At 41.6% G+C, this 10,709-nt stretch overlaps 1 protein-coding gene across 1 annotated transcript; it reads right to left on the reverse strand.

The window, feature by feature from the left end:
* Nucleotides 1-2: 2 nt before the first annotated feature.
* On the reverse strand, nt 3-2,597 carry LOC128015318 (ferredoxin-2, mitochondrial-like). The gene is made up of 5 exons (XM_052599047.1): nt 2,412-2,597; nt 2,287-2,335; nt 1,551-1,657; nt 1,393-1,480; nt 3-1,328 (listed from the first exon to the last, which is right to left on the reverse strand). The coding sequence occupies exons 1-5, from the start codon at nt 2,569-2,571 to the stop codon at nt 1,172-1,174; spliced, it is 561 nt and encodes a 186-aa protein (XP_052455007.1). The 5' UTR covers nt 2,572-2,597; the 3' UTR covers nt 3-1,171.
* Nucleotides 2,598-10,709: the final 8,112 nt, after the last annotated feature.

A 10,709-nucleotide genomic window follows, 5' to 3' on the forward strand; every position in this document is an offset into this window, starting at 1 on the left:
GATAATGACACCTGTCTGTTTATTTTATACATCAGAATCAAACATGACATTTCTAATACTGTATAAACCTTCAACACATTTATGGTTTCTGAATAATCGGAGCAGAGACAATAATTGTGCGTTTGACAGATTCTTGTGTTTGTTAGAAATGAAATGATCTGCAGAACATTAGTCTCTCAGTGTAAACACATCTTCATCAGCTGGATCCGAGCAGATGTGGAGCATCTGTCCACAACTACAGACTCACACTCACATTTACACACACCTGGAAGTATTTCTGAAGTGGAATGTTTCTGTTCTTGGGAAAACATTTGGAGATCATGTCCAGAAAACAACAAAGAAAGAGGTGTATGAAGAGAACCAAGCCTGTTTGTGCATCACAGTCGTGTTTGTTGCACATCAGTAACATATAGTACTACAGTAATGTTTGTTAGACATCGAGCAGGATCATGTGAAATATAAACCTATGAACATAACAACATCTGCATGACAGTCATCAGAAACATTAAACAAATATAGCCTAACTATCATAAAACACTGATGCAGAAAACCTTCATGGATCTAAAAGAGGCTTCGCTTTATTCATACAAGAAAAATAAACTTGAATGAAAAGAAAAGTTTTTTATGTTTTCAGTACATTTAAAGATATAGTCCACTCAAAACTTTCAAAAGTTCTGTCATTAATCTCTTGTGCTCATGTCGTTGATCTTCAGAACACAGATGAAGATATTTCTGATGAAGTCCGGCGCTTTCTGACCCTGCACACAAAGAAGAGAAGTTAAGCATTTAAGAGCTAGTCATCGTTAAAATAGTCCGTGTGACGACTTGATTCAACACTTTCTGCTGAAACATTTCAGTTCTGTTCTGTGTGTGCAGGCTCAGAAAGCTCTGGACTTCATCAGAAATATCTTCATCTTCATCTGTGTTCTGAAGATCAACGAGATGAGGACGAGTGATTAATGACAGACCTGACCCTTTAACGCAAACGGTGTAATGTTGTGGTTCTATGAGGGGTAATGAAGCGCCACGCCGGAGTCCATGGTGTGGAGATACCTGTGCACCAGATTCGGCAGGAGCTCAGGAGTCCAGCGCTCTGTGACCCGCTCACCGAGGACCAGGATCGTTAGTGTCGGATCACACAGTGCTTTATGATCCGTGTCTCCGTTCAGTCTCAGTGAGGTTTGGGCACGTGGCCGTCCACGTAGAAGTTCCTGGTGACCTTGGGCAGGGTCAGCTCCATGCCGTCCAGCTCCGGCGTCAGGATGATCTGGCAGCCCAGACGAGAGTTCTCCTGCAGCATCGGGGCCATGTCCAGCATATCGTCCTCCCTGCAGGACACACACAGGTCAGACCAGCGGACACCAGCACCAGCATGAGCCGAGCGCTCCTCACCTCTCCTCAGGCTCGGGAAGCTTCTCGTAGTGTTCGCTGCTGACGTACACGTGACAGGTGGAGCAGGCCAGAGACGCTTCACAGGCGCCTGAGGAAAAGAGAGCAGCAGATGAAGACCAGCCTCAAACACACGGAGATGAAGAGACGTCTGGACTCACCCTCCAGCTCAATGCCATGCTTGTGTGCCAGGTACAGAACGTTCTCGCCGACCCTGGCCTGGACGGGGATCCTCTGACCGGAGCGGTCGATGTAAACCACATTCACACTGCAGTAAAGCAGCACATCCTTTCAAGATCATGTGTTTTCTACTTTATCTCATGATATATAATGAATAAATAAGTTAATCAAAAGATGAACATGAGCTAATATTAAACAATACAAGTTTTAGACACAATGTTATGTTTAATATTAAACTGTAAAATAGACCCAAACAGAGTCACAACAGAACATTTGTGGTGTTTGGTTCTTGAATCCCATTCGTAAAGATAGTCCCCTGCTTTGTTCCTGAGTGATCAGTCCTTTAAAACGAATGATTTACATTTTTCCCAACATTTTATATTTCTATGTTTAACATATGTTGTATTTAAAACATTGATCTTAAAGTATGTGTGAAATTAATACATCTAAATGCCATTTCTGTAATGCAGAGATGGGTTTTGTCTGACTTATGAAGACGTATTACTCTAATTTATTATATATATATATTGTTGTTCTAGCTGCATTTATGAATAAATTAAACATTTTACTTAAAGGTGACACACGTTCATAAAGGTTTAAAAAGTTGCCATTATAAGGTAAAAAAAGACCCTGAAATCGGTTGAAACGTCATCCCTTCGTGAAAGAGTTTGGATCTAGAGTTGGAGAAGCACCGGACTGATCTGATGATGAACTCACACTCGCTCGTCCTCCTCCGGTGAACTGCTGTCTGCACTCTGACACACACCTGATACACACACACACATAACAACCCATCAGAGTCTGTGAGAGTGAGAGAGAGAGTGTGTGTGCGAAGGACGCACCGATGCTGGTCCGCAGGTGTCTGTTCGGAGCGGTGAACCCGTCGGTGGCTCCGGTGCACAGGTTCAGTCGGTAGAGCGGGCACGCGCTGCAGTCCGGAGAGACTCGGACGAACTTCTGAGTGAAGCTCACGGCCGCGCGGACCGCTGTGGACGCCGCCATGACACTGTTTTGATCACGTGACCTGCGCCGGCCAATAGCAGCTGAGACGTGATGACGACACTACAGAAGCGCATTATTGTTACGCAAAGGTCATTGTTTCCTAAATATTTAATATCTACATACTTTTGAAAAGTCACGATATTATTTGGACGTTAGAGTCAATAAACACACAAATAAATATTTTTAAGTATCAATGTTTGCCAGTAAAAGACGATGAAATCGTTTAAACTTGTTTTCTTGATATTCATTAAACTGTTCATTTTGCATAGAACTAAATGGAAATGCATCCTTTAGTTCTCACTCAAAGACCCGTGTTCTCCTCTAACTATGTGTTTATCTAGTTTATAATTTTACAAATGTACTATAGTTTTTTTTATTATAAATTGGATATTATGTTATTTCACATTATAAGGCTTTGGATAAAGGCATCTGCTAAATAAACAAAATGTAAATGTAATAATATTAAATTGACTTTAAAATCATTTGCTGAAGCTGTTATGGGAAAATCATTTCTCGGGTCCATGTTGACATCTAGTGCAATCATACAACACAAGCTGAGCTACAGGTACATGAACTGAATAACAGACTTTCAGTTCATGGTTTTAATGTTTTCAACTAAATTCTGGAAAAAAAAATCAAGATGCACCTTTGTTGTGTGTACGCGTGTGTGTTTATTGTAATATATTTGATACATATATAACATTATTTATGAAGAATTGCAATATGATTGTAGTGTGGGATTTCTTCACCATTTTATTTCCTCCGTTGTGTGTGTAGGATAAACATTTGAATTTGGGTATTACAAATCCAGACAGATGCCCCCAAAATAACCCCAGAGCAAAATGTATTTATTTTACTTTTACTATGATTTTTTCCCCTTCACGCTAGCTTCTGTTCGTAGCACACATGTCCGAGTAGTGTTGGTGTTAGTCCCAGCATCCTCCGCCAGAGGGCGACACACACCGCGCAGAAAACAGAAGCAGCGACACGAGCTCACGAGGAAGACTGAAACAGGTTTAGGAAGAGTTCAGGAACCAATCGTTTGAAGAAAGGATATACTGATGAATAAATGCACATGTGGGAAATAAACACATGCTGGCGAACAAACTGGCTCTCCGTGCTGAGTGAAGGTTGATGTTGTACCTGTCTGACATCAGCAGTGATTCAACACTTAACTCAGGAAAATCCCACAGACATTCCAGACCTGTCCAGACAGATCCACTTCAGCTGATACACTACTGTGAAAACCACTGTATACAGTATCACCAGAATAGTTCATTCAGAATAGTTCAGACCGGCGTGATTAAGTGTGTGTGTGTGTGTGTGTGTGTGAGAGAGAGAGAGAGAGAGAGAGTTTCTGTGGTTCAGTCAGGAAAGTCAGTCGGTGCTGATTTGTTGGCATTCCTGAGGTTCTGGTGTTCGATGTAGACATACGACTGTTTGTGAGGTTTGTGTTGCGTTTATCAAACTGAAGCTGTCACAGGACTGCTGACCTTTGACCCTTGATAGTAACTCCTACCAAAAAAGTCAAACACCATGAAACCAGAGAACAAAACAAAACACAAGCAGCAGTGAGACTGGAGACGTGTGTGTGTTTGTGTGTGTGTGTGTGTGTGTGTGCGTGTGTGTGTGTGTGTGACCCGACAGTCAGTAATGTCAGTTAATGTCCTTTAAAGTCCTTTGTAATAATATCACTGTGTTTATTATATTATTGTTTATATTAATATGAGGTGATCTTGTGTAGGATGGAGGTGATGTTGGCATCCACACACACACACACACACACACTCACACACACAAACACACACTCACTCTCATTCACACAAAGACACATACACACACTCTCTCTCTCTCACACACACACACACACACTCACTCTCATTCACACAAAGACACATACACACACTCTCTCTCTCACACACACACACACACACACACACACATACAGAGTTGGTCTATTACTTGATAATTACAGTCCCTTACTGATTCCAGATCACATCACTAATTGTAGTTAATATAATGTCAATACTTTTGAATACTTTTGACGAAGCTCATTCATCACATTGATGTAAATAATATAATAGTGTACCACTGATATAAAAATACAAAGAGCAAAAATTATATTAGGTTTGTTGTTATTAACAACATAAAGCACGTTAAACATGATATTATGTCAAGGTTTCCCAAACTTCCCAAACTAAGTTCAAATAAAGTGTTTGATGGACAAAAGCCTTCCAAAGACACAGTAATACATGGTTAAATAACTGAATGATAATTAAAATAAAAACAAATGTGTTCATCAGTAGTTGATGCAATGAGGACCTTTCTTAAACTGTAAAAGCCTGTGTTTAGGACAGAAATGACAGAAACAGCCTCAGACGGACACGTCTCTGTTCCTGATGGGTTATATCTCTCAGAAGGAATAAACCCCGGCAGGTCAGACGTGTGAAGCTGCTCCAGATCTTCTGCTGGTTTACTCATGTGTTCAGACGCTTCTCTCTAAAGCTCCTGCGAATAAGAAAACATCCACAATATCAGCCGTGCCACTTGTTTGTTCCATGTGTATAATAAAAGTTAATAAGAAATAAAAGACAATGAGAAACAGAGGATTTTTCCATTTAAAGGTCATAGTTCTTCAACTAGTTCTGTCATCATCTGTAATGTCATGGGTATGACACAGGTATTACAAGGAGAGGGTGACTTATGAGGACATAACCCATGTCCCCATTTCTCAAAACACTTATGAATCATACAGAATTAGTTTTTTTGAGAAAGTAAAAATGCACAAAATTTCCTGTGAGGGTTAGGGTTAGGTGTAGGGTTGGTGAAGGGACATAGAATATACAGTTTGTACAGAATAAAAACCATTACACCTATGGGATGAACACACTTTACACAAAAACAAACGTGTGTGTGTGTGTGTGTGTGTGTGTGTGTGTGTGTGTAAATTCTAGTTACCATGGGATGTAAATCCCAGCACAAAAAAAATTGAGACATCATTAGCACAGTGTAAGGATGCTGAGGCGGTGTTAGAATCCATCTGCAGTGTTTTAATGAAATCCACAGCAAACAAATCCAAAACTGCAGACAGTTAACCAGAAACGTGAAACAGGCAGGGGTACATACACAGATAGGCAGTCCAATCCAGGCAACAAAACAGTGGGCAATCTAAAAGGCAGAAAACAGGGTAAACAGGCAATCATCATACACACGAAGGCAAACAATGGCAATGGGAATAACGTTTGGTAAGAGTGTCAGGCTGGGAATACTCTGCGAAGTAACAGTGGCTAAAGCCATGCTTAAATGTTCACAAAACAGGAAATAATAGTTGCGGTGCTGGACGATCGGGTCTAGCTCAGTGAAATTCCTCAGTCAATGAGGGATCCAGGATGTCGTGGGCAGCTACCCATGATCTCTCCTCTGGTCCGTATCCCTCCCAGTCCACCAAGTATTGGAGCTGACCCCCTCTCCGTCGGGAGTCCAACAACTCCTTTAGCTCATATGCCGGGGTTCCATCAATGTCCAGCGGTGGAGGTGGCTCCTGGCTCCCGGTGTTGGGGTCAGCATCCGGATGGAACGGTTTCAGGAGGGAAACATGGAAGGAGGGAGAGATACGATAGTTAACAGGAGTTCAAGTTCATAAGTGGCCACATTAATCTGTCTTAAAGTCTTGAATGGGCCAACGTACCATGGACTGAGCTTCCTGCTGGGCAGCCGTAACTTGAGGTCCGTGTGGAGAGCCAGACCTTTGTCCAGGTTGGTGGGGAGGATGTGGGCGACGTCGTCGATTAGCTTGAATCTCCTGATTCCTGACAGCTCTTTGCAGACATACATGAGCGCTGTCCCACACCCTCTCGCTACGGCGAACTAGTGATGGTTCACCTGACCACGGGAACATGGGGGGTTGGTATCCTAGCACGCATTGGAACGGTGTAAGATCAGTGGATGAATGCCTCAATGAGTTTTGCCTGTACTCTGCCCATGGAAGGAACTCTGACCAGCGATGCTGTTCACATCCACAGTATGACCTGAGGTATCTCCACTTGCCCGTTCGATTGCGGGTGGTAACCTGAAGTTAAACTGAGATTAATGTCCAATTGTTTACAGAATGCTTTCCATACCTGGGACATGAGCTGGGTTCCTCAGTCTGAAACAGTGTCTTCGGGGATACTGTAAATCCTGAAGACGTTGTGGAACATCGCTTGAGCAGTATCCATCGCTGTGGGAAGACCTTTCAGGGGTAGGAGCCTAAAAGCCTTGGAGAAGCGGTCAGTAATTACTAGGATTGTGGTAAATCGGTCAGATGGGGGTAGATCGGTGACAAAATCTACTGATAGGTGTGACCAAGGTCTATGGGGTATGGGCAATGGTTGTAACAGACCAGATGGAAGTTATTTGGGAATTACTTAACGTAATTTGTTACATCTTTAACCATAGATGGCCACCAGAAGGAATTTTGCGTGAGATGTAGTGTGCGTGAGATACCTGGATGCCCGGAACAAAGTGAGGTGTGGACCCACTGCATGACACGTAGTCGAAGCCTGGAAGGAACATATTGTTTGTTAGCGGGACAACCCTGACGTGCGGGTTTGTTGCGTTGTTCTCTCTGAATTTCATCTATAAAGTCCCAAGTGACTGGTGATATGATGACAGACGGTGGCAGGATAGATTCAGGTTGGTGATCTGTCAGTGGATGGTCATGTCTCCTGGAAAGAGCGTCTGCCTTGCTATTTTTACTGCCAGGACGGTAGGTCACGGTGGAACCTGGTGAAAAACAAGGACCAGTGAGCCTGGCGAGGATTTAGTCTTTTAGCACTCTTGATGTATTTAAGGTTCTTATGATCAGTGATTACCTGGAAGGGGTGAGTGGAACCCTCCAACCAGTGCCTCCATTCTTCAATGATCGCCTTCACAGCCAGTAGCTCCTTGTTTCCGCATCATAATTATGCTCAGCATCCGTGAGTTTTCTAGAAAAGTAAGCACAGGAAAAAGCTTGCCTGGTTGTCCTTGGCGTTGGGAGAGCACTGCACCTATTCTGAGAGATGACTGGGTCGTGAAAAGATAACCAGGGGTCTCCAAGCATGATTTCATGGCATGGAGAGTCAATGACATAGAATGTGATGGTTTCTTGGTGAAATAGGCCTACTTGCATCTTCATGAGTTGAGTTTGTTGAGTTATTCCACTTCCAATGGGTTTGTTGTTTACAGCGTTCACCTTGATAGGAGGATCACATTCTAGTACGGGAATGTTGAATGTTGTAAGGAGGTCTTGATGAATTAGGTTTAATGCTGAACCAGAGTCAATCAGCGCTGTGAATTCAAACACATAGCTGCTGTTCCAACAAAGTAAAATTAATTAGTTTAACACAAGCTAAAGTATAAAAAATGTGCATTTGATCAGATACAACTACACTCACAATTTAAGAGATACATTATTCGAATGCTTGACAAAAGATATTGATTTTTACAGAGAGAGTGTGTCTGAACCCCGAACATTATCAGGAAGGTGTTTTGTGACCTTAGGGAGCGTGATGGGTTGTAGCGTGGTAGAAGGCTAGTTAGGTACGCAGGAGCTAAACCATTTAGGGCCTTATAGGTAAGTAATGATAATTTGTAACTGATACGGAACTTAATAGGTAGCCAGTGCAGAGACTGTAAAATTGGGGTAATATGATCATATTTTCTTGACCTGGTAAGGACTCTAGCTGCTGTATTTTGGACGACCTGTAGCTTGTTTATTGACTAAGCAGGACAACCACCTAGAAGTGCATTACAATAGTCCAGTCTAGAGGTCATGAATGCATGAACTAGCTTTTCTGCATCAGAAACAGATAACATGTTTCGTAGCTTGGCAATGTTTCTAAGATGGAAGAATGCAGATTTTGTAACATGGGAAATATGATTTTCAAAAGACAAATTGCTGTCTAATATAACACACAGATTTCTGACTGTAGAGGAAGTAACAGTACATCCGTCTAGTTGCAAACTGTAATCTACTAGATTCTGTGTACTGTTTTTTGGTCCAATAATTAATATCTCTGTCTTATCCGAATTTAGGAGAAAATTATTGGTCATCCAATCTTTACAATTTTTAACACACTCTGTTAGCTTAGATAATTTAGAAGTTTCATCTGGTCTCGTTGAGATATATAGCTGAGTATCATCAGCATAACAGTGGAAGCTAATTCCGTATTTTATAATAATATTACCAAGGGGCAACATGTATAATGAAAATAGAAAGGGACCTAGGACGGAGCCTTGTGGCACTCCATATTTTGACCTGAATCATGAATCCTGAAATTCTTCACACAGATCATTTTTTTTGCAAGAAGGAGCTAAATTAAGCAGAAATTTTAAACATAAACAGAAGACTTGAAATGGGTCTGTAATTTGCCAGTTCACTAGGATCTAGTTTTGGTTTCTTAATAAGACGCTTAATAACTGCCAGCTTGAATGGTTTTGGGACGTGACCTAAAGATAATGACGAAGCGGTTCTTCGGCTACAGGTAACAGCTCTTTCAGTAATTTAGTGGGTACAGGATCTAATAAACATGTTGTTGGTTTAGATACAGTGATATGTTTATTTAGCTCTTCCTGTCCTATATTTGTAAAGCACTGCAGTTTATCTTTGGGTGCGATGGATGAAACTGAAGTGTTAGACGCTGTAGAATCTACATTCGCTATTGCATTTCTAATGTTATCTATTTTATAAGTGAAGAAAATTCATAAAGTCATTACTATTTAACGTTGGTGGAATATTTGAATCAGGTGGCGTCTGGTAATTTGTTAACTTAGCCACTGTGCTAAATAAAAACCTTGGATTGTTTTGGTTATTTTCTATGAGTTTGTGTATATGCTCTGCCCTAGCAGTTTTTAGAGCCTGTCTATAGCTGGACATACTGTTTTTCCATGCAATCCTAAAAACTTCCAAGTTAGTTTTTCTCCATTTGCGTTCAAGACTACGAGTTTCTCTCTTGAGAGAGTGAGTATTACTGTTATACCATGGTACAGTATGTTTTTCTCTAACCTTTTTCAATTTGATGGGGGCAACAGCTTCTAATGTATTAGAGAAAATAGTGCCCATGTTGCCAGTAATTTCTTCACGCTGATGATGGTGTGTGTGTGTGTGTGTGTTTGTGTGTGTGTGTGTGTGTGTGTGTCTCAGACTGATAGAGGGGCGGATGAGTGTGTGTGTGTGTGTGTGTGTGTGTCTCAGACTGATGGAGGGGGTGATGATGGTGTGTGATAAGATGATGGAAAAACATCAAAAGACAGAGAAAAGGATGTGACAGCAGAGGTGTGAGTGACTGATGGAGGATGTAGCAGCTCTTTTTGTTCTTGGAAACACACTAATGTGTGTGTGTGTGTGCTCTTGTTTTTGTATCATATCAGGACACAACTCTGTATAATGACATGGGTATGACACAGGTATTACAAGGAGAGGGTGACTTATGAGGACATAACCCATGTCCCCATTTTTCTAAACGCTTATAAATCATACAGAATGAGTTTTTTTTGAGTAAGTAAAAATGCACAAAGTTTCCTGTGAGGGTTAGGGGTAGGTGTCACGATCCACACAAGAACAGAGGAAGAGAAGATCTAATTGCAGTAAGTTTTAATTAAGGGAAAAGCGTACATCAAATCAGTCCATCCAGGGGTCAAAACCAAGATGGCAATTAAACATAAAACAGGTACAAAATAAACGGGCAAATACAGAACTCAGGAGTGGCGTGTTAAATACAAGGACTCCGTGACACATACTAAACAGACAGGGTATAAATACACAGGGAAATGACAGTGCTAATGGGGAATTGGCTGAGTGCAATGATTAATGACCAGGGACAGCTGAGTGCAATGAGGAGACGGGGATCGTGGGGAATGTAGTTCAGGAAGTGACAGACACCGTGGGGAAGGAGGACATCTAGTGGTTACCCAGGGAACACAAACCAGACACTGTGACAGTAGGGTTGGTGTAGGGCCATAGATTATACAGTTTCTACAGTATAAAAACCATTACACCTGTGGGATGAACACACTTTACACAAAAACATACGTGTGTGTGTGTGTATGAGCGTGTATCTCTCTGTGTATGTGCTCTGTCCATGAAAGACTGCTATCAACATGATTAAGTCTGAATC

This window comes from Carassius gibelio, chromosome A6 (assembly GCF_023724105.1).
Source record: "Carassius gibelio isolate Cgi1373 ecotype wild population from Czech Republic chromosome A6, carGib1.2-hapl.c, whole genome shotgun sequence".
NCBI classification, from domain to species: domain Eukaryota; kingdom Metazoa; phylum Chordata; class Actinopteri; order Cypriniformes; family Cyprinidae; genus Carassius; species Carassius gibelio.

Excerpts from the sequence above, each read along its gene's own strand:
- LOC128015318 (XM_052599047.1), bottom strand. The coding sequence starts at position 2,571 with ATGGCGGCGTCCACAGCGGTCCGCGCGGCCGTGAGCTTCACTCAGAAG. Across the intron at positions 1,658-2,286 it reads CCGGAGGAGGACGAGCGAGT|TGTGAATGTGGTTTACATCG; the intron begins GTGAGTTCATCA and ends GCTTTACTGCAG. Across the intron at positions 1,329-1,392 it reads CTTCCCGAGCCTGAGGAGAG|GGAGGACGATATGCTGGACA; the intron begins GTGAGGAGCGCT and ends TGTGTCCTGCAG.